This window comes from Engystomops pustulosus, chromosome 9 (assembly GCF_040894005.1).
Source record: "Engystomops pustulosus chromosome 9, aEngPut4.maternal, whole genome shotgun sequence".
NCBI lineage: Eukaryota > Metazoa > Chordata > Amphibia > Anura > Leptodactylidae > Engystomops > Engystomops pustulosus.
Genome location: NC_092419.1, coordinates 27,481,266 through 27,505,563, shown reverse-complemented (window position 1 = coordinate 27,505,563; position 24,298 = coordinate 27,481,266). Strand labels below are relative to the sequence as shown.

Here is a 24,298-nt window from a genome sequence, read left to right as displayed (position 1 = left end):
AGGTGTAGAGGATGTCCCCTGTCTATGGTGAAGGTAGAACTGCCTCTCCTCTAGGTGTAGAGGATGCCCCCTGTCTATGGTGATGGTAGAACCTCCTCTCCTCTAGGTGTAGCGGATGCCCCCTGTCTATGGTGATGGAAGAACTCTCTTTCCTCTAGGTGCTGAGGATGCGCCCTGTCTATGATGAATCCTTATTTATATAGCGCCATCATATTCCATAGCGCTTTACAAATCATAGGGAACAATTACAAATATAATAAAACATGACGGAGCACAAACATTCGTATGGAACAAAAGGAGTGAGGTCCCTGTTCGCAAGAGCTTACAGTCTATGAGGAATAGTGGGGTGACACAAGAGGTAATAGAATATATAATGGTCCAGCCATTCTTCATAAGGGAATAAAACAAAATATAATAAATAGAAGTGCTGTCACTTGACCCAGTCCTCAACCGGTCATCTTATATACAAGGTCCAGGGTGAATGGGACTCCAGAGAAGCTTGGTGACTGCTAGTTGCTGGATAACAGATGGGAGGAGGACACAGGACGGGTTAGTAAAAAAAATGTTTTTAAAAACTGTAAATAAAAAAAATATGTTTCACATAAATACATTTGGAGCTGACACATTGGCCCACCAATATCAAACTATGTGCGCTTGTATTGTGTCGCAGCTGCACTATGCACGCCGTGACACATCCATGTGCACGTAAAGGGAACTGAGTGCACCACAAAAAAACCTGGTGCACTTTATACAGTATATTTTGGGCGCCCACTGGGTGCACCTGATTCATGAAGACGGTGACCGGTCTGGCATAGTCTGCAGGATAGTGAGGCAAACTGCATGGTGTGTAAATCTGGCCCATTTGTATGCAAATGAGTCTGACGGGTACCAGGCTTCTGGGGTAGTGGGACCGCTGCACCACCGCGGACGATGACGTAAGCCGACACCTGGGACCAGAGTCTAAGTGGCACCAGGTTTTCACAGCTGCAAAAAGGTTTGGACTTGCTGCGGCGTGGTACCACAAGGTCGCTCCACAGGCGCGACTTTGTCCGCAGTGCCGCCAAGGTGAGGTACAGAGTCGTCAGGCAGAACTGTGGTCGAGGACAGGCCAGGGACGGAACGGGGGTCACAACGGGAATTCACAAAACGATCACTAGGCATAAGAGACCAGCATCATGGACAAAGATGCTTGTCCAAAGAGGCATCATGGACAAAGATCCCGCAGGAAAGGGCCAGGATTTAAACAGGAAGGGCAGGCGGCCAGCATCAGAACGAGGAGATCGTTGGTGGATCGTGGGAAGGTAAGAGAGCCGTCCCAGGGCACAGTGAGGGGCACAGGTGCGCCTGCGACCCGGAACGTGGGTCGCAGGAGCACCCGTGACAAGGGGCTCCAGGCTCCATTAATGCCTATGGATCCTGAAGCCCCTCAGGCTCATTTGCATACAGTCTTTCATTCTGGTGGTAGATGCCCTTTAACTGTTGTGACCTATTTCATTATTTTTCATCCGGAAAAGGTAGAAAATGACTGAAGGACACGGCCTGACAAGTTATGTATTCTTATATTTAATATTTTCCAAACCTAAGCTTTAAAGTTAGGGAACTTCTTTCAGTAATAGTTTTCCTGCAGGAGGCAGCACATGTCTACTGACCATCACTGAGCCGTATCTGTGAGCCGAGCACATTGCATTATGACATTTACTTTCCAGAGCGCCAAACAAACTTTTTGTATTTAAAAAAAACTATGTGGTTTTATAACAGGGCAAACAGGAGCAGCGAGTTGTATATAAAAAGCCTACGGGAGCGCCAGCGTACAGATACAAAACCCAGAAGGACACAGAAGTCATTTGAATAACCCGTCTGAAGAAATGTTACAAAAACCACATGCAACAAAAATACAGAAACTTTCTGGTCATGGACCAGAATATATTAAACTGAGTTTGTTTTACGTTGGGGGAATCCACAAAGTCCATCTTTTTTTTTTTCTGGTTGACCACAAACAACAAAAATTAAAAACTATAAAGAAAATGCATATATTGGTATGGATAATGGAAGAAATGATAACTATTGGAATTATAAGGTTATTTGAGTATTGATCTGCCCCATGCAGCCTCCCCCAGTAATAACCTGCCCCATGCAGCCTCCCCCAGTAATGATCTGCCCCATGCGGCCTTCCCCCAGTAATGATCTGCCCCATGCAGCCTTCTCCCAGTAACGATCTGCCCCATGCAGCTTCCCCCAGTAATGATATGCCCCATGCAGCCTCCCCCAGTAATGATCTGCCCCATGCAGCTTCCCCCAGTAATGATATGCCCCATGCAGCCTCCCACAGTAATGATATGCCCCATGCAGCCTCCCAGTAACGATATACATCATAAAGCCCTCCCCAGTAATTAAATATTCAACCTCCCCCAGTATCGATATGCCCCGTGCAGCACCCCTCAGTAATGTAATGCCTAGCAGCCTCCCTCAGTATTGATATGCCCAATACTGCCTCCCCCAGTAATGAAATGCCCCATGCAGCCTCACCCAGTAATGGTATGCCCCATGCAGGCTTACGCAGTAATGGTATGCCCCATGCAACAGAACTCCCCACCCCCAAGAAATGAATTGCCCTGTAGCCCCTTCTTGTATTAAAAAACTCCTATATTTACCTTCCAGTGCTCCCTGCAGCTCCTCTTCTCTCTTGTCTTCATGTCTATCAGAGTGGGCAGAGACGCGTCCATGTTCTCTGCCTGTGTACACTCTCTGGTGTCATCATCTGCAAGGTGGCCACTTCATAGCATGTGTGCGGGCAGAGAGCGTAGGCTCGTCTCTGCCCGCTCTAATAGACATGAAGACAAGAGAGAAAAGGAGCCGCAGGGAGAGCCAGAAGGTAAGGATAAAAGTTTACATTTTATACGCTTGTGTATAAGCCAAGTTATGTTTTTGTGCTGAAATACATGGCTTATACACGAGTGTCAGGGCTCGGGGTCAGTGAGCCCTCTCTACCACCGCTGGAGATGGTACTACACCTGGGACCGGAATCTAAGTGGCACCCAGTCTTCAACAGAGCCCTCCGCAAAGCAGGATGGTCTTGCTGCGACAGGGTGCCACCAGGTCGTTCCACAGGTGCGACTAGTCCCGCGGTGGCAGCCAAGGTCGAAATACAGAATCAGTGGGCAGTCTCGGCAGAGGTCAGGTCCGGGATCAGCAACAGGAGATCAAGGATGGGACAACACTAGGAAGCCTTCTCTATGGCGTATAGCTCAAAGATCCATCGGGGGTTGATGGGTGGGTGCATCCCATGAGCCCCCTCCGTACAGGTTTAGGGTGCCACAACATATTATGGTGAGCTTAACGGTTAAAGAAAAGTTTTTCCAATGTATATTAGAAAAACTGTATGACTAAGGTTTATTTGGAATCATACCGATCCGCAAAATTATATATATTTTAATAATTCTGAATTTTTGTTTGAATTCCTCCAGTAAAAACTGATAAAAATCAGTCAAGTTATAAGCATCCCTATAACACCGCCTAAAAGTACAACCTGGGTCACTAAATACAAGCCCACAGCAAACGTTGTAAAAATAAAAATGTTATGATTTTTAGAACTCGGCATAAAAGAAAATAAGTAGAAAAAGTTGGCCGCACCCAGAGGCCAAAACTGTCTGCGTCTTGTACAGGAAAGGCAGCTTCCGAGATAAGGAAGTTACGTTGTGCTGCAGAATATCTATTGCTTGAGTAAAAAGAATTATCAGAACAGATTTTGTCCTTGAAATGAGATAAATTGGTAAAAGATGATTTGATAGGTCTGAGGGGGAGGCATGTGCACATAATCTGATAACAGCTCAGATATGACACATGTCAGGCACTTAGGGGTTATACATATTTGTAAAGAATTTGCCGGTTATAACAAGATTTTTTCACAAATTTATCAGATTTTAGAAACCTCACTTCATACTGTACATTTCCCCCATTTGTTCCTAATTCTTCTTGAATACTGGCCCCAGGGTCCTAAATCCAGATCTTTTTTCAAGGTTCCAGCACCAACACTTTACCTCTCCGCAGCTTTTGCATAAAAGGGCTAGCTGTCTGGATCAGTTTGCTAACCCCCCCACCCTCTACCCCCAACATAAATCATACAAAGTCAAAAATGGGCATAAACTGAGCCCATGCAATGTGTGACAAACAGCGGTGGAAGCCATTCTCAGTGTTGCAATGAAATTCCAAAGTTCTGGAGTCCTTTGTTCACAGATTAGGGCACTATTCAGAATGAAAATGTTCCTTCTGTCTTAGAAGAGGGGGAGGACGAAAGGGGTGGGGGGGTACTGTCACGGGTGCTCCCGCGACCCGGGTCTGGGGTAGCGGCACCCCAGCGCCTTTCCATGCGCCAGCGTCGGCTTCTGTGGTCTGGTGCATGTGCGCCTGCTCTGTTAAATTTAAAGGGCGAGCACGGCACTAATTGCCAGTGGCTAATCTCTTCCTGTGACCCTTGACAGATCTTTGTGCCCTATTGCCTAAGAGAAAGCGTGATATTGAGACTATTGTTGATCCGTTGTGACCCTTGCTTCGTTTCCTGACCTCAAATTCTCTGACATCTGTCTTGACTTTCTCCTACATCCCCGACTCCGTTCCTGTGCCGCCTGTCCTGACCTCTTGCCATTTCTGTACCTCGCCTTGGCCACTACCACGAGCAAGTCGCGCCTGTGGAGCAACCTGGTAGTATCCCACCGCAGTAAGTCCAACCTGTGGCGGGCTTAGGTGAATACTAGGTGCCACTTAGACTCTGCTCCCGGTGTCGATTTACGTCATGGCTCGTGGTGGTTCAGTGGGTCCACTACCACCTCCGATCCTGACAGTCCACCTCCAATCCTGACAGTGATGACTACAAGGATGACTTTCATGGTCTTTGTTTCTGTTAAATCGCTTTCTGACTCTTATTATTAGTATGGTGTAGCAGGTGACAATGGCAACAAATGGAGCAATGAAGTTAATTAGGAATTAAAAAACGGCAATAGCGTTTTCCATCATTTTATCACTTTCACCTCTAAGTATTTCATATTTATAAACACACATTTCTTTCTCATTAGATTTACTGATGTCCCATTTCATAAAGGATGCGCTGCATAAGACTGCACAAACCACATACAGCTTTTCAGAGTTGTGTTTCAAAACCAAGATGGTGTTGAAACCTTTCCCAGACAGGTTTCACCACCAAGATGTACCGATCAATACCGATCATAGTCAGGAGCAGGGGCATAACAACATCGGTAGCAGCCGTAGTGGCTGCTTCGGAGCCGTGTTGCTCAGGGGTCCAGTATGGAATGCAGAACCTTGTTTGTGCACTCTTGTTCTCCCAGGCCCCTTCTCTCCCTGGCGCTTGTATGTAGGCGCCTGTATGTAGCGCCAGCACAGCAGGAACAACAGTAATCAATGTATGGATGTGCAGGGATCAGGGAGAGTAGGCGATCGCCTAGGGCGCTTCCCTCACCTCCTATCCTGAGGCGCCTTTTCGTCCCACATAGGACCACGTGGCTCTAGGGAGCGCAGGTAGGTAAGTATTATTTTATTATTATTTGGGGGCTTGGCTATATACCACAGGGGGGCAGGCTGACTGTATACAACTGGGGGTGCAGGCTATATACTTCTGGGGCTGGCTATAAACTACAGGTGGGAGGATGGCTATATACTGCAGGGGGGGCAGAATGGCTATATACTACATGGGACAGGATGGCTATATACTAGATGGGGGCACGATGGCTATATACTACATGGGGGCAGGATGGCTATATACTACACGGGGCTGACTACACACTACAGGGGCTGGCAGGTTATACGCTACAGGAGGGCAGGATGGCTATATACTACATGGGGAAGGATGGCTATATACTATATGGGGCAGGATGGCTATATACTACATGGGGCTGGCAGGCTATACTTTACAGGGGAGCAGGATGGCTAAACACTACAGGGGGGAGGATGGCTATATACTACATGGGGCAGGATGGCTATATACTACATGGGGAAGGATGACTATATACTACATGGGGCTGGCTACACACTACAGGGGCTGGCAGGCTATACACTACAGGACGGCAGGATGGCTATATACTACATGGGGCTGGCTACACACTACATGGGCAGGATGGTTATATACTACATTGGGCAGGATGGCTATATACTACATGGGGCTGGCAGGCTATGCTTTACAGGGGAGCAGGATGGCTATACACTACAGGAGGACAGGATGGCTTTATACTACATGGGGCTGGCAGGCTATACTTTACAGGGGGGCAGGATGGCTATATAGTACATAGGGCAGGATGGCTATATATTACATAGAGCAGGATGGCTATATACTACAGGGGCTGGCAGGCTATATACTATAGGGGGGCAAGATGGCTATATACTACAAGGGGCTGGCTATATACTACAAGGGGCTGGCTTTATACTACCGGGAAGCATGCTGGCTATATACTGGGGATCAGGAGACTGGCTTGCTATATACTATGGAGCTGGCTGGATATATAGGGGTGGAGTTTGGAGACGTTCTCCAAAGGCCACATTCACCAAAGTGGCAAATTCTGTAGAGATAAGACATGAACAGACTACAGTAGGAAGAGCGGGATGGACGGCTCTGTAGTAAATACATTTTTGGTCTATATTTATAAGTGCAGGATATTATTATGTGCTAATTATTAATTGCTGGTGAATATTTATATATGTGGCCCAGTCATTGCTATCTATGTGTTTGGTATATTCGTTGCTGGAATATATTTGTGTGTTTGCTACATTCTTTTTTGTATAAGTATCACAGGGTTTTTCACAGACCCGGCCCTGTGGATGTATACATACTGTGTGTCTGTATATACTTTATGTATTAGTATGTAAATGTATAAATGAGTACATAAATTTGTGCATGTGTATGTATGTGTGCACGAGTATTTAACAGTGTGTGTATGAGTGTAGGACTTTGTGTGTGTATTTAAGTATTTAAATGTGTATGTATATAAGGCTGCATTCACACACATGTATGGGGGATGTATATACACTTCTATGGGCTCACGGCATGGTACGGGAGCGGTACGGTGCAGCACACGTGTCCTATCTTTTCCCGTATTACGGCGCCGTGGCCCATATGTTCCTATGGAGAGGGGTGGGGGTAAGCAGCGCTCACCTCCTTCTCCTCTCCCCGTGCAGTGCCGTGTGCTCGCCGTGCTACGGTGCGGTGGGAAACGGCAGTGTGCATGTAGCCTAAATGTGTGGGATTGTATAAACTTGAGTGTACATATTTATGTGTATACGTATTAAATGTATATTTTTTTAAATGGAAAGGGGGGTCCCATGCAGAAATCTACTATGGGGCCCAGCCTCTCCTAGTTACGCCCCTGGGTAGAGCGCATAGACCCTGCCCGCACTGTTGGGAAGAGCCACAAGGAGCCAGGAGGAGGAGATGAGCTGCAGGGAGGGTAAGTATATAGGTTTATTATTTTTATACACTTGTGTATAGGCTGAGTGAAACTATATAGATGGTATAGTATATATGATATTTGTTTGTTTTAGTTATAATTGATAATACTTGTCCATTATATGTGTTGTAATTCATACATTCATTTATAAGCCCCAAAGTGTAAAATCCAGGCCCCTATCCTAGTACCAGCACCAGAACCTCCCCTGCATATGTTCAGACAGCAGATAGTTTTCTTTCCCCTGTTTATGCATAGGGTTGGGTGGGGAGCAGTATTCACAAAAAAAGCTTAGCAGATTTTATTATTTTTCATAAGGCAACAATAAAACAACCCTGGACAAGCCCTTTAATGCCCTGCTACATTATATTATACGGAAGTCTCCGTAATCCTAGATTCTCCAAATAACCTTTTCATCCTGGACTCTCGTGACTGACTCGCTTCCTCTTCCAAGACGTTTCTTAGAATTATTCTGATAGATTTTTTAGCTCTATCTTTCATGTCCTGACCCATCACCACGTAGATGATGGGGTTAATACAATTGTTCATGAAAGCGAAGGCGATAAATATTTCATCCAAATGAAATTTATATGTGAACGAGTCCTCGGGATTTAACACGGCGATCATTCCAGTCACATGGTAAGGAAGCCAACAGATGAAGAAGCCAACGATGACTACAAGGACGACTTTCATTATCTTGGTTCTCTGGGTAAATCGTTTTCTCACTCGTATTATTAGGATGGTGTAGCAGGTGACCATGACAAGTAGTGGAAGGATGTAGGCGGTCAGTAGACCACATATGGTAATGGAGTATTCCATTCTTTGGTCACCTTTATCTCTAATAATTCTATAGTTGTAAACACATTTGTCTTTCTTTTTAGATTGATTGATGTCCCAAAAAATGAAGGATGGAATGTTGAAGAAGATGGCCAAGGTCCATATAACTGCACAAGCCACATACGCCTTTCCCAGAGTCCTCTTGTTCTGGCACCAAACGGGTTTCACCACCAAAAGGCATCGATCAATACTGATCACAGTCAGGAGGAGGATGCTGGCAAACATGGTGATTGAAGCAATGGGAGGGATAACCTTGCAGGTGTAAAAGCCCAGAGGCCAATGTCCCAGGGTTAAGGACATAATAGTGAAAGGCATAAAGAGACAGCACAGGAGATCGGCCACTGCCAGATTTAGGAACCATACAGTGTTCACCGAGCGTTTTATGTCGAAGGCGGTTATCCATATCACCAAACCATTTCCAGGAACACCAAGTATGATCACAAGGATGTACAAAAATACGCCGACCCAATCAGAGACTGATAATTGGTCAGTCTCATTTTCGGGAAAAATTGTGGGGCTTGATGTAAAGTTTGCATAGACATCATTCTTGAAACTATAATTCATAATCTCTGAGCAATTGGATGATTCTTGATGTCTGGGAAAACCTGAGAGACATAAGAAAAAGTGTTCATATTGGAAGCTATCAGTGAGAGGTTTCAGCAAACAAATGTTATTATTGGAGTCGTGAAACATAATACAATTTTCTAATATACTCTGTGTAACAATTCCCTATGGTTTCCCTGATCTCTGTTTGCTGACATTCTACAGTATAGAAAGCTTCTTTGTTTACACTCTGGAGATGGAAATCTGTTCCTGGTCATGTGATGTCACACAGGTGCACGGCTCGTTATATCCCTGCTCATGTGATGTCACACAGGAGCACGGCTCATTATATCCCTGCTCATGTGATGTCACACAGGTGCACGGCTCATTATATCCCTGCTCATGTGATGTCACACAGGTGCACGGCTCATTATATCCTTGCTCATGTGATGTCACACAGGTGCACGGCTCATTATATCCCTGCTTAAATGATATGACACAGGCGCATCTGTGTGACATCACATGACCAGGGATATAACAAGCGGTGCACCTGTGTGATATTACATGAGCGGGGTCAGATTTCTATCGACCTTAGGACTAAACAGTGAAGCCTCTAATTGAATAAGAGCAAGCAGAAAGCAACCATAAGTAATTGATGAAGAAAGTATCGTAAAACTTTTTATTATACATACAATAAAATATTGGACAACCCCATTTAAAAGCATAAAATAGCCAAGTGTAAGTTATCATTATTATATTTTGTTTTATAATTCTTTTCTCTCTAGCATAATGGAAGGATTAACAGGGTCAAAAAAACATTGGACATACCCCTTTTCCCACAAAGACCATAGACAGGGAACATTTTCTACACCTAGAGGAGAGGCAGTTCTACCATCACCATAGACAGGGGGCATCCTCTACACCTAGAGAAGAGGTTCTACCATCACCATAGACAGGGGCATCCTCTACACCTAGAGGAGAAGCGGTTCTACCATCACCATAGACAGGTGGCATCCTCTACACCTAGAGGAAAGGTGGTTCTACCATCACCATAGACGGGGGGCATCCTCTACACCTAGAGGAAAGGTGGTTCTACCATCACCATAGACGGGGGGCATCCTCTACACCTAGAGGAAAGGTGGTTCTACCATCACCATAGACGGGGGGCATCCTCTACACCTAGAGGAAAGGTGGTTCTACCATCACCATAGACGGGGGGCATCCTCTACACCTAGAGGAAAGGTGGTTCTACCATCACCATAGACAGGGGGCATCCTCTACACCTAGAGGAAAGGTGGTTCTACCATCACCATAGACAGGGGGCATCCTCTACACCTAGAGGAAAGGTGGTTCTACCATCACCATAGACAGGGGGCATCCTCTACACCTAGAGGAGAGGAGGTTCTACCATCACCATAGACAGGGGGCATCCTCTACACCTAGAGGAAAGGTGGTTCTACCATCACCATAGACAGGGGGCATCCTCTACACCTAGAGGAGAGGAGGTTCTACCATCACCATAGACAGGGGGCATCCTCTACACCTAGAGGAAAGGTGGTTCTACCATTACCATAGACAGGGGACATCTACACCTAGAGGAGAGGAGGTTCTACCATCACCATAGACAGGGGGCATCCTCTACACCTAGAGGAGAGGAGGTGCTACCATCACCATAGACAGGGGACATCTACACCTAGAGGAGAGGCGGTTCTACCATCATCATAGACAGGGGGCATCGTCTACACCTAGAGGGTGGCGGTTCTATCATCACCATAGACAGGGGGCATCCTCTACACCTAGAGGAGAGGCGGTTCTACCTTCACCATAGACAGGGGGCATCCTCTACACCTAGAGGAGGTTCTTCCATCACCATAGACAGGAGACATCCTCTACATCTACAGGAGAAGAGCTTCTACCATCCCCATAGACAGGGGGCATCCTCTACACCTAGAGGAGAGGAGGTTCTATCATTGCTATTGACAGGGGACATCCTCTACACCTAGAGGAGAGGAGGTTCTATCATTGCTATTGACAGGGGACATCCTCTACCTAGAGATGCTGCGGTTCTACCATCACCATAGACCAGGATTCTTTACTGTGCGAGCAGTGAGGGATCTGAATGCCTTTCTGGAGAGCAACAATATCACATCATATGGGAACAAAACTTTCTGTAAGTAGTTTTTGTTGATCCAGGGAGTTATTCTGACAAATTGGCATCAGCTTGACGGGTTAGTTTTTTGCCTTCCTCTGGATCAACACAGTTGGAATAAACAGCAATATAGCAATAGCAAAAATAGTACAAGTGCAAGGAGACTAGTATAACCAGCAACTGTTAGGGGAAGAAGCTAGTATTTGAGGAGTTCCTGGACCCGCCCCAGCAGCTGACTGGTTCAGCTTTTCATCGCTTAACCCAGACCGAAACCCAAACTAGCTCCAAGATGGTTCAGAAGCGCAGAACTCTGCCAAAACCAATCACATATGAATGATCTTTTTTAAAAAGCTTGCTTTTCTAGGTAATTCTACTCTTACACAGTCTGTAAAAATTGGTTAAAATGATCTTTCCTTAGCAACGTTTTGTCAGGGCATTGGTGAGGGGAAATTTTATGGATAGTTTTTATTTAAAGTTTGGGAATTAATTTTATTCGAAAGATGTTCCAAACAACAACACGTCTTCCAACCCATGAATAGAGGCAGCCGGGGCTTGTTTCTATAGGTAATTCTCCCTTGACATACTACATAGGTTGGAAAAAAAGCCTTTTTAACTCTGTTTGAGAACTGCTTAGGGGAAATTTACAGCCAATTTGTAATAAAATTAATAAACTACAGTATATTTGAAAAATATTCCCAGCAACATGCCCTTCCTCATATTTCCCCTTCCACATAAAATCCTAAATGCATAAAACATTAGTCAATCTTTAATATCGAGCTCAGCTGCTTATCCAAAGAAATTGATGGACAGTGACCAGAAATGGTCCCTAAGTCTCCTTATAACATCTTATATTACCTATTACTTATATTACTACATATATTATATGTATATTACTATACTTATATTACTACCCTACTGTTATTGTGTATACAAATGTATTTATATAGATATACTGCATCTTCTGTAAGACATTACATACCATCATATACAGTATGAACTGAAAATAGACATATATTCTTTACTACTTACCTATGTTTTACTTGCCAGTGACTTTGGACTTTGTAACTGAAGATTCTGGTTTTCTGCTTTTTTATGATAAGGACTTACGTGAGATTTTTATCTAGATAACATCACATTGCATGCAGGATGTTGCTCAACGTCTGCACCTTGTACAATATCACCACCGCTCCGTGGATCGTGTCTGATAATGTAGGTTAGTTCCTGTGAAATGGATGCAGATGCCACGCTACACCCAATCGGTGACTGCATTTTCAGATGTTTTTGCACAGAATTTTTACCAGAGATCTTTTTATGATGATTTAGGATTCCAAGACGTCAACTACTTGTTATCCATGACAGTGACCGGATCACAGTGATGTCTTATATTCCAGGACATTGAGGCACATTTACTAAGGGTCTGCGGACCACATTTTCTTCGGGTTTCCCGACTTTTTCCGTTTTCATGCGACACAAATTGGAGAGCGTGGCCGTCGGACAACTCGACTGATTCGGACTAAGCACGGGATTTAACATTTAAAATTGTGTCGCAAGACATGCACTCACATACACCGGGAAGATGATGGTGAACTCCGGCGGACCTCAGTGGGGAAGCGACACATTCAGAAAATTGGACACATGATCTTGCGGCATTGCGGCAGCTCTGAATCCTCGTCGGGCAACGCACCTTGGGGATCGCAACGGGACGGGTAAGTAAATGTGCCCCAATATGCAGAGAAAGAACTTTGAAATCTCTTGTAAGGAGAGGAGAAAAGTTATGCTGGCCTGAGCATTCTGGGATTGATAGGACAAGAACAGCTAGAAAAATGGCGGCACCAAGGGTATAAGAAGACGTAGGCCCCTTTCACACTAGCAAATGTTAGCTGCACGAACGCCGTGGGAGTGCATTGTGCGTGGCACAGTAGGTGAGAACACATGTATAATGCTGTTACCAGAAAAAACGTAGAGCGGCAGCACGCCTCCCCATGGAGAGGGGAGGGGGCAGCAACTTCACTCCACTTCTACAGCCGAATGTATGCTATGCCCTGGTCCCGGCCTGGATGCAGCTTATATTTCATGTGAAAGAAGCCTAAGAAGGTTTCCCAATACCAAAATTTAATTCAATAACAAGCAAGAAATTTAAAGACAAAAGTAGAGCCTTCCATATTATAGCATAAATCTTTATACTTCAAGAAGCACATAATAAGAACGCTGAAAAAAAGAGAAACCCCCTTGTGGATATCATGAGGTTTTTATGTGATACAAAGGGAAAAGAATTGTGTCACACGGCAAATATAATATAAAATACACATTCTGTCTCCTGCTGGTAGAACCAGGAGACGGAACACGTTGGGAGCCCCCACCTCCTCTATAACTACTCTTATAGATTTATATCTGGGGCTCAAACCCCTAATCATTGTAAGGTGACTTTCAAATTAAATGAGTCTGTGTCCAGCGCTGGAATTGACTAACTTGAATGAAAAGACAAGACCTGTCCTTGCAGGAAGTTAGCAACAAGACTAATAAGTTTATTGAGGGACGGACATTTATAGAAAACCATAAGGCACTTTACATAAGGCGTGTAATTAGGAAAGCAGCAACTATAATTGGGTGTTCTCACCCAGGAAATGTAACACTATTGGATGTAAGCACACAAAGGAGTCTAATACTATTGGCTACATGCAAATACTGAAACTTCACATAAACCAAATGTCCAGATGTCCACCTGGATACCTTTCTCTAGGTGGTGCTAGTGAGCACTAAGTCTTTGTTTGCAGGAGGGAAACACCCAAACTTAGTTATTATTTCACAAAGTTATGTGAAATAATGCTGAATCTTTAAAATATCCGACAATATGTAAAATGGCGTCTGAGTCCAGTGTAATATCTTTAACATTTCCCCCCTTTTGAGCTTTGCATGGCCTGTAACTGTTGTCCAGAGTGACCTCCTCAAACTCCAGGTACCCACAGGTAGGCTAAGCCCTTACCTGCTGGACTTGTTAACTCTTCACCAGATCCCCTGGAGGCCAGTCACTCGGGGGTTACAGGCCTGCATACTCAAATTACATCATTGTGTTTCCATAGTTTATGGGTTTATTAACAGGCTGGTTCTTCAACAAGACGGTATCCTCCGCTCCAGGCACTTCTCCTGTCATGGTTCTTACCACCTGGACGGCCATCTGGGACATGGTGGACTTGATGAGGAGGACCACACAACATGTAATAAGTGACGAGAGCAAAATCACAATCCCCAATATCACCCCCACTTAAAGGAAACCCTTCCAATCCCCCAACCACAAAGCGAAGGACAAAGTGTCCAGCCCAGAGTTTCTCTTGAGGTCCCTGGACAGTCCTTCAATCTCTTCAAGTGCATGGGTAATGGATCCATAGGGGGCGATGTCATCCTGGATGTACATGCGACAAGCCACTCCCACCATCTTACAGACTCCTCCCTTCTCAGCAAGGATCATGTCCAAAGCCGTGCGGGTCTGGAAAGCATCTCGGATACAATCACAAATCTCTGTTGATTACAATAAAAACAGTTACCCAACCAACATCTTTACTCATAGCTCTCTGGGGAATAATGGACTCTAGACCTGCCCATATCTGATTGTGGGCTTTGTACTCATCTGGGACCCCCCCCCCCTTGGTGCTCCCACTGTATCTATATAAACGTTGTCATCTAGGTGCTTCTCTCAGACCTCCAGAATCCTTTGGGATACTCCACCTTTACTTTATGTGTCTGATCAACCTTATCCCTGGGGATCACGAGGAAGGAATACACAAGTTTTATCACCGTACACTCACCTTCCCAGCCTCTAGGCCTGACCTGACTCTCCTATCCCCACAAATCCTGTACACATCAGACACTGCTACTACAGGGCTACCTGTGCTGTCAGTGTTAAAGAAGGTCATTGTCTTGTTGCACCAACCGTAGGTAAAGTCTCCTACCCTGGGGGCATCCTGGTCACCCCTATAGATACAGTGATAGTCATGGTTGGGGTGTACCTGAGCATACAGTCTCTCAGAAGAAACCAGCTAGCAGCAAGAATAAGTAAGCGTGGAAGCGTGATGACTTCCCTCTAGCTTCACAGACATGGCACTGGTCAGCAGGACTTGGAAAGGACCGTCATAGCGAGGCTCCAGACTGTCTCTCTGGTGCGTCTCTTTACCACCACGTAGTCTCCGGGCTTCAGGTTATGCATCCTGAGGTCTCTGTCTGGATCTGAAAAAGTAATCAGAAACACTTTGCGGACCTTTTCCAAGGCCTGGCTCAACTGTATGGCATGTTCCACTTGGTTTCCTAGTAGGGGTCTAGTCTGGGTGCACAGCCAAAAAATACTTCAAAGGGGAACAATCCCATCTTTCTGTTGGGTGTGGTCCTAACTGAATAGTGGGCAGCAGGAAAGCACTCGCGGCATGCTTTCCCTGTTACTTCCATGGCTTCCTGGATCTCTAACTTAAGAGTGCCATTTATTCTCTCAAACCCACAACTAATTCGGGAAGGGTAAGGGGTGTGCAGGGCCTGTTCTACACCCAGGAGGGACAAGGCTTTAGGTTTTTACCTGTCCAGTGAAGTGGGTTCTGCGACCGGACTCTATGGGCTCTGGAAGTCCAAACCTGCAGAAAAATCTCACTCACCACCTTCTTGGCTGTGGCTCTGGCAGTAGCCTTGGTCATGAGAAAAGCTTCTGGCCACCCTGGAAAGAGATCAATGCACACAGGCACGTACTCCTACGTACCACTTTTGGTAGCTGGATAAGATCCATCTGCAGTCTCTGGAAGGGATACAGCAGCTTGGGTGTCACCTTCCGTGGGGTCTTTACCACCTTACCCGGATTGTGGCGGGCACAGACTATACAGGCTTTCACTAGTCTAGTGACAGGGGTAGTAATGCCCGGGGCAAACCACTTGCGGTTTATGAGCACTAGCATGGCCATTTTGGATATGTGTGTGTCCGTAGGCTACTCGCCTTACTGTCGGGTGCAGGGCTCTGGCAGGCATACCCTCTCTCCCAGCATCCAGGTCCCATTAGCTTGCATCTGGGCTCCAGCTTTCCTCCACACTCCCTTCACTTCTGATGACTCTCGGGCCACCAGGGACTGGAACACCTGTGGATCAAACTTTTAGCTCAGAACTCAACGCTGAGACTTCAGGACAGTCTCCGGGCCCCATCTGTGCAGCTGCCTTCGCCATCCCGTCAGCCACATACTTGCCCTTGGCTTGTGGAGTTACCAAATTGTGTGTGCTTTAACTTTTACTATCCTCACCTCTTGTGGAAGTAAGAGAGCATGCATGAGCTCTTTAACCAGCGTGCCATGCTTAACGGGGTTCCCTGCAGAGGTGAGGAAATCTCTAGCCCTCCATATGGGTTCATAGTCGTGTTTAGACCCCAGAACTATACCTTGAGTATAGATGTTTGTCCTTTTACCTTCCACCAGCTGTAGCACTTCCCTGAGTGCCATCACTTCACCTCCTGCGCTGACCTGTGTGGAGGGAGTGGTTCTGCTTGTACTACCTCATGTGCGCCACTGACCACTGTATATCCAGTGTAGAACCGTCTGTCTTCTCCTGCAGACCTGGAGCCATCTATGAGAAAAAAACTCAACATCTGGGTTAATCACCCTTCTCTCCCCCCTCTCTGAATCCTGGAAGACTGGCGATAGAATGAAGGATTCAGAGTTGTGCACCTTATCAGTGTGTCCTGCGGCATCAGGAGTGCACACTAGAGTCTGAGTTGTCTGGCCTTGGCTCACATGCTTGGGCTGTACTTGGGTGAGGACACCGTGCAAGGTATGTGGGGTTTGCACTGTAACTGAGTGATCTGGGATCTGGGATCAACTCACTGGCCTTGCTGAGCAGATTGCTGGCTGCAGCTACTAACACATGAGGGGCTCCCCTCACGACTGAGTCTAACCGGGCCTAATAGTAGGTCACTGGGGAGGCCACCACGTTCCTGGACTCGACACCTGTGGCCTAGATACTCAGTGCAAAATGAAATAAAAGTTTTATCCAGTGGGATGTGCCTAGGGCCGGGGCAGACAGGATTTGCTACCTTAAGGCTATAGAATGCATCAATTGCCTCCTGACTAAGGGCAAATGGGGAAGAGGCAATTCAATTATCAAGGGGCAGCATCAGGCTGGAGGCAGCAGACCTTATCCCAGGCTGCAGGAGCTGGCCAGTCCTAGAAACATGTGCAGAGGCTTAGGGCCTCAGGGCAGGGGCACATTCTGGACTGCCAGCTTTCTTTCCTCTGTCAGGTGTCTGCCTGTGGCTGAGAAGCAGTGGCCTAGGAAGACCACCTTCTCCTGGCAGTACTGGAGTTTGTCTCAGGAAACTTTGCAACCCTTCTGGAACAGAAAACACATAAGGTCAATAGATGCATCCTGGCAAACAAAGACAGTAGGTCAGGAAAAGCAGAACATCAAGTAAGGGGCTAATCTGCCAGTCTACTCCCTGTAGGGCCGTGTAGTATGGAGTACTGGCTGGGGGAGTTTTACCCTCCTTGTGGGAGTCTACATCAGATATACTGGAATACTACACTGGTAAAGGCAAATATTTACTGGCAATCCTCATGTAGGGGCACAGAGAGGAGAACATTTGCCAACAGGGAAGAGTTCTACAATGAAAGGCACTAACTCTATTTGGGGGGGCTTTCAGAAGAGGGGGACTGTTCTTGCTGACATCCTTGTCCATTACCACCCCCCTTGTCCCGCCCTGTTGGGGCCGTCTACGTTTCCTAGAGTGTGTCTCTTTGTATTCTTATCACAAGCAAATTCCTTTAAGTCTTTTAGATTGTCAGCTCTGTCTCCCCCACTCAACACAGATGCTTTCTGTGCGCTTCAAGGCCACTTCTCACAGACACAGATAAGACAAAGCCCAGCTGCACAGCTGCACAGAGAACTCCCCCTGATTAACTCTTTCAACTCCAGAAAGCAGGTACCAGAGACATTGCAACACTTTTTCTACTAATTTTTCTGCAATTGTCAGAATCAAATAAGTTTAAAAATAAAATAAACAAAATAAACAAACAGCGTTGCACACTCAAGACTCTTAGCAAATGTTTGAAATTGGTGAAAATATTCACCTGCCGGCATTTAATTTATATTTAAACGTCCGCCAGGACGCCTCAAGGGTGACTCGGCTGCTATCCTACAACCAGCCTACAGTGTAGAGTTATAGGCAATTAACTTTCAGGGACTTGAAGGGAATATACTGTCTTAAGATGGCCACCACTAAAAGATGGTAGGGCGTGTCATCTTCTCTAACCCCCAGATACGGGGGTGGAGTCTAAGAGGGTGCTGGTTGCATTCCAAAAGATTTTTTTTTTTTTTTTTTTAAATGAGCACTCTCTAGGATTCCTGTCCCTCTGCTCTGGTCCGTCCGTAGTCACTGGTCTAAGTCTCCAGTAATCAACCCCATCCACTTTCCTTTGTCATTAACTCTCTACTTACATCAAAACAACCTTCTGCCTGGGTGTGCCACTTTTTGTCTTTGAGCCAGCCACCATTCTCATCAAGTGCTGTCTCCTACCTCTGCACACTCAGGGAATCATCTAACATACCCAAAAACTTCAAAACCTCATAACTTCCTTTTACCCACTCTTTACCTTTCCTGTGTGAAACTATGTCAGTCATCTTTTTAGGTCTGCAGTGTCCAGCTACAGTCTTACTTTGCTCACTACCCATTTTGTGGAATCTGTGGAATACCTGATTTTGTTCAAGGGCTATAGACATCCTCCGTACATACAGCTCCAGACTACCCCACTACCTATCAGTAAGTACAAATTAGAGACCTTCACACAATACTTCAGAAATCAAGGAGATTACGCTCAACTGTAAAATTCCCGTCAGTGTCCTTCCTGCCTCTACTGTATTTTCCGCATCACGGGGCCGCATCAATCCCGAGGATACGTAAATTTGGCCAGAATTTGTCTCTGCAAACTTCCAGATTCTATCCGCGCTTACATAAACGAAAATCTCCACCATCACAAACTTTCTGAACTATCTCAACAATCCACAAGAGGGCACTGCAGACCTTTTTCTACAACATACATTGTCACGTCCAGTCTCTGTCGGTCACCGTACAAGTGATCCTTTATCACATAAAGTGAACATACTATTATATATGGACATATAAGGCAAAGTACATAATATCACACAAGGAGATGACCTTACCCAGTCCCTTTCAGCCAGTGAAACAGAACTACAGTCAAGGTAGACAAAAATAGACTTGACTTACCCCGACGAGCGCTCATTGTCAGTTCTGGTCACTGGCCGCCTGGACTCTTGCGGAGGTCATCTCGATGGCTAGATGTCCATAAAAGTATGCCCAACCAGGAGACGCCACTTCTTATAGATTTATATCTGGGGCTCAAACCCCCAATCATTGTAAGGTGACTTTCAAATTAAATGAGTCTGTGTCCAGCGCTGGAATTGACTAACTTGAATGAAAAGACAAGACCTGTCCTTGCAGGAAGTTAGCAACAAGACTAATAAGTTTATTGAGGGACGGACATTTATAGAAAACCATAAGGCACTTTACATAAGGCGTGTAATTAGGAAAGCAGCAACTATAATTGGGTATTCTCACCCAGGAAATGTAACACTATTGGATGTAAGCACACAAAGGAGTCTAATACTATTGGCTACATGCAAATACTGAAACTTCACATAAACCAAATGTCCAGATGTCCACCTGGATACCTTCCTCTAGGTGGTGCTAGTGAGCACTAAGTCTTTGTTTGCAGGAGGGAAACACCCAAACTTAGTTATTATTTCACAAAGTTATGTGAAATAATGCTGAATCTTTAAAATGTCCGACAATATGTAAAATGGCGTCTGAGTCCAGTGTAATATCTTTAACACTACTTAACCAGCCTGAAGACCTACTATCCTTACATTGACTGGTGTACCTCACTACTATACTGATTTGTAATGGATGAGAACACTTTAGTTTTAGTGTCCTGCATCCTTTATGCTTAATAATCTTTGTGGAATATCTTTAATGTATGGATTGATGTGACTTACATATTGGTATTCTGTTTGGTATTTATTATATGTATTCAATATTAGGGGTGGTTTGGATACTATCCATTGTTAGAGGAGGTGCTTTGTTGGTCAAACTCATAGGTTTGGCCAACTATGTGTATGATATAAGTACTCGGTACATTTTCAATTGTTTTTATTGCGTCCACGAATTCCCTATTTGAGGCAAGTTTTGCTTTAATAAAAATTTACTTATTTTGTATTATATTTGCCGTGTGACAGTCCTCTTTTCCCTTTGTATCACATGAATCTCCATATTGTGTGTCGGCATATGTTTGATATAAATTGTTTTTGGGTTGTGCAAGGTCCAATGTGTAGTTGTCGATATCCACAAGGGGCATATATCCACAGGGACAAAATATTGTAACTTACAAACTGCTAAACTGTTCTGGTGGTTACCTGGGTCGGGGCATCTGGGGCAATTGTAGAATGTGTAAAGAACAAAAGCCCATGCACCATAAATGCTACAATATGAATAATAGCATATGCCCTGCGGACCACACAAAGGGGAGTAAAAAATTGTCTCTGATCACATGTAATAAGGGTTTTAAATCCATTTTCCAGGGTGTGACCTTCCTGGGATGTGACCTTCCTGGAAAAGTATGTGGTCTATCATATTATATTCATTGACTGGTTTAAGTTATGTTATATGTATTGTGTGGCCATAGAAAGGTTATAGAGCTGACTTGTGTAGGTTATTCTACCTTGACATGTTTAAATATAGACTTCCCATAGAAACACTCTGTTAGAGCATTGCTAAAGGGAAACCTTACATCTTATTTCATATAATTAAGCAAAGATCAATAAACTACATTAGAAAAATGTTCCACACAATAATCTCATAACCTTCATCCCTCCTCCACAATATTAAAATTAAGAAAAACTACATTTATGGGTGTTAATGGGTGGTACAACTTATATAATGACATACTTGTACAATTGCCTGCGTATCTTCATAAAAAAAAATCAACATTGCTTCTATGTTGTTCTACATGAGAAAAACTTGTCTGCATTCGACAAAAAATTGCACAACAACCATCCATGGAGATGTATGTGGCTGCAATCGGTGACCACATTTGCTGATTTTGTCAATCTTTCCTTAAAGGGATTCTATCATGAGGATTTAGGTTGTTTCATCTGTTCATGAATTCTGTCCAGTCCAGTATTGTTTGATAGTTTGTTTTTAGTCTCAAAGAATTTATTGAATTTTAAGCAAAAGAAAATAAGACATGAAGGACAATATATACAATTAAGGAGAGAGAAACTCTTGAAGACTGTTATACAAAATGTTTTTGATGGATTATGATAAAGGAATATACACGTACAAGGGATTTTGTCTTGTTCATCAGGGCATCAATATCCCTCACTTCTTCCTAGCCTTATCTTAAAGGGAACCTACCACCACGAATCTACCTATAAAGGTAGATCGGGTGGTAGGTGGATGTAAGGGACGTGAGGATAGCTCTTTATAGAGCTAATCCTCACGTCCCGGCTAACTTTTGGGAAACTTTATTGACCTAATATGTAAATTTCGTTATGCGGCTACTGGGGCGTGGAGTAGCCGAGCACGAGGCTACACAGCGCGGCTACTCCACGCCCCAGTAGCCACATTACTCCTCCTACCCTGTTGTGTGCGGGGCGCAGCTCCTCGTAGCTGCGCGCCCTCGTCCGTCATGATGGCGTGCTGCGCATGCGCAGAACGCCGGCTAAGCAGTCCCAGCTCCGAGGCCGGAGTTACTGCGCATGCGCAGTAGCCGGCTTGTCGGACGGGGGCACGCAGCTACGAGGAGCTGCGCGCCGCACACAACAGGGTAGGGGGAGTAATGTGGCTACTGGGGTGTGGAGTAGCCGCGCTGTGTAACCTCGTGCCGGCTACTCCACGCCCCAGTAGCCGCATAATGGAATTTACATATTAGGTCAATAAAGTTTCCCAAAAGTTAGCGGGGACGTGAGGATTAGCTCTAAAAAGAGCTATCCTCACGTCCCTTACATCCACCTACCACCAGATCTACCTTTATAGGTAGATTCGTGGTGGTAGGTTCCCTTTAAATAACTAAATAAATCTCTGGAAGGTCCCACTTCAAAGACTTAATAGAGTCTCTAGCTCTGTAGGGGGTGGCTATCAACTAAAACCTCCATAGTCCTGGCAACTCTAAATTTGGAGTTCCCTCCAAATTTTAGACAAAGGATCATAGAAATCCCTTGTGCTTAAATGACCATTATGTCAGTTGTGGACAGCTATGGAGTTATGATCCATCCCAGCCCAAGGCCAAATACATATTTGGAATCCATATAACCCGGGTAATGCTAGGGTGTCTCTATGGGTTCTAGCATCCTTGTACACATAGATATGGATAACTCTCAATGGGAGCTTATTCATTGGGTCATGTCTGGTCTTAATGGAATCTATTGTGTGTATTGTTTATCTAGTGTGCCCTTAAGGCAATTAAATTTAACCTGTTTAGTTTTTTTTATTTCGATCCACGAATTCCCACATCTGTGAGTTCTGACTTCCTGACTTGATATAATCCCGTTACGGACCACGCTTATATAAAATGAGGAGTTGATGGTGGCCTACCGTACTGATAAGATTCTTTTTCACTGAGGCTAGTGAAAGGGGTCTTTGAGCCATTCAGGGTTGTGGGCAGGGCCGGTTCTAGACAAAGTGGGGCCCTGGGCAAAACTAAAAGTGGGTCCCCAAAATAAAACTATTTTATGACCAGTCACAGTCAGCAAGAGGCTCCTTTAGTATGGTAAAACATACTGTAATATGGGAGAATTTTATAGGAGATAGATAAATGATAGGGAGATTTATGGGCAGCATGGTGTCTCCGTGATTAGCACTACAGCCTTACAGCGCTGGTCAACATCTGCAAAGATTTTGTATGCGTGTGTCTGCGTGGGATTCCTCCGGGTCCTCCTACACTCCAAAAAATTACTAGTAGGTTGATTAGACTGTGAGGCCCATTGGGGAGAGGGACCGATATTTTCTGAAAGCAGACACTTGCCCCATTTTCAAAATTGCATCAAGGATTTTATAGAAATTGGCGCCTTCATGCAATTTTGATTCAAATTGAAACATTTTATTAAAAATACTTAAAATTTGACTTTGATGGCAAAAAATTTGATCCAAACAGAAAATGTTTACCTTCACATCTCCTAAATGTAATACGTGGACATTTGTACAGTTCACAAATGTCCCATATTGATATGTTCACATAATATCACTAAAACTGTAATAACTAGATATCTGCTTTTCAGCTAGACATTTTTAGACAGTCACAACCTGCAAAATATATCAATAAAACAGAATAAAAAGTAAAGGCGCCATAAAACCTATAGAATTTTGAAAGCAGACAACCAGGCCATGCATTTGGCAATTAACATTCAAAATTTCCTCTAAAATATGTACAAATCCAGAATATAAAGAAAATCTACTTTCCTAAAACAGTATCACAAAATAAAAGGGAATAAGAGAGAAAGGGCCACATTTATCACTTTTGTGCGCCTAAGTGTAGTAGTTGCGCCTAAATTCTGGCGCACTGTTTTCCAGAATTATCACAAGCTACAACCATCTGTGATAAGTTAATTTTCTGCCTCTTATTAATCAATTAACTTTAACACAGTTTAGGCGCAATTTTGGCGCAGTGTTAGATTCAGGCACTTACATGTGATCCTGCTACAAGCTCCTCTCTGCTTCTCCCACAGCCCAGCATGAAGATAACCCTCACAGCAGCACCCAGGTGTGTGACACCCAGCACCCAGTGACCTCCTCTGCAGGGGCTTCTCCTGGAGGGGATCCCCCAGTGCTGGTCTCCTGCTGCACCCCTGTAATTCTACACAGTATCCCCCTCAGACACACTGGTGATACTGTGCAGAATTACATGGGGGACACTTGTCAGTACTATGTGCAACATTCTGTAACGTTCTCTTCTCTCTTGCTGTGAGCTCAGGATTCTGCAGAATGTTTTGTAAATAGAAGGTGATGAACTGTAAATAGAGTCTGCAGCTCCTGTCTGCAGAGTATCTCATGTCTGTATTAACTGTACTAGTGTCTGCAGAGTATCTCATGTCTGTATTATCTGTACTAGTGTCTGCAGAGTATCTCATGTCTGTATTATATGTTCTAGTGTCTGCAGAGTATCTCATGTCTGTATTATCTGTACTAGTGTCTGCAGAGTATCTAATGACTGTATTATATGTTCTAGTGTCTGCAGAGTATCTCATGTCTGTATTATATGTTCTAGTGTCTGCAGTGTCTGGCTGAGCTTTGCTGCTAG

At 44.7% G+C, this 24,298-nt stretch overlaps 1 protein-coding gene across 1 annotated transcript; it reads right to left on the bottom strand.

The window, feature by feature from the left end:
* Nucleotides 1-7,731: 7,731 nt before the first annotated feature.
* Nucleotides 7,732-12,111, bottom strand: LOC140076856 (C5a anaphylatoxin chemotactic receptor 1-like). The gene is made up of 2 exons (XM_072123610.1): nucleotides 12,004-12,111; nucleotides 7,732-8,887 (listed from the first exon to the last, which is right to left on the bottom strand). Exon 2 carries the CDS (start codon nucleotides 8,844-8,846, stop codon nucleotides 7,815-7,817), a length of 1,032 nt encoding a protein of 343 aa, XP_071979711.1. The 5' UTR covers nucleotides 8,847-8,887; nucleotides 12,004-12,111; the 3' UTR covers nucleotides 7,732-7,814.
* Between the last annotated feature and the right edge of the window lie 12,187 nt (nucleotides 12,112-24,298).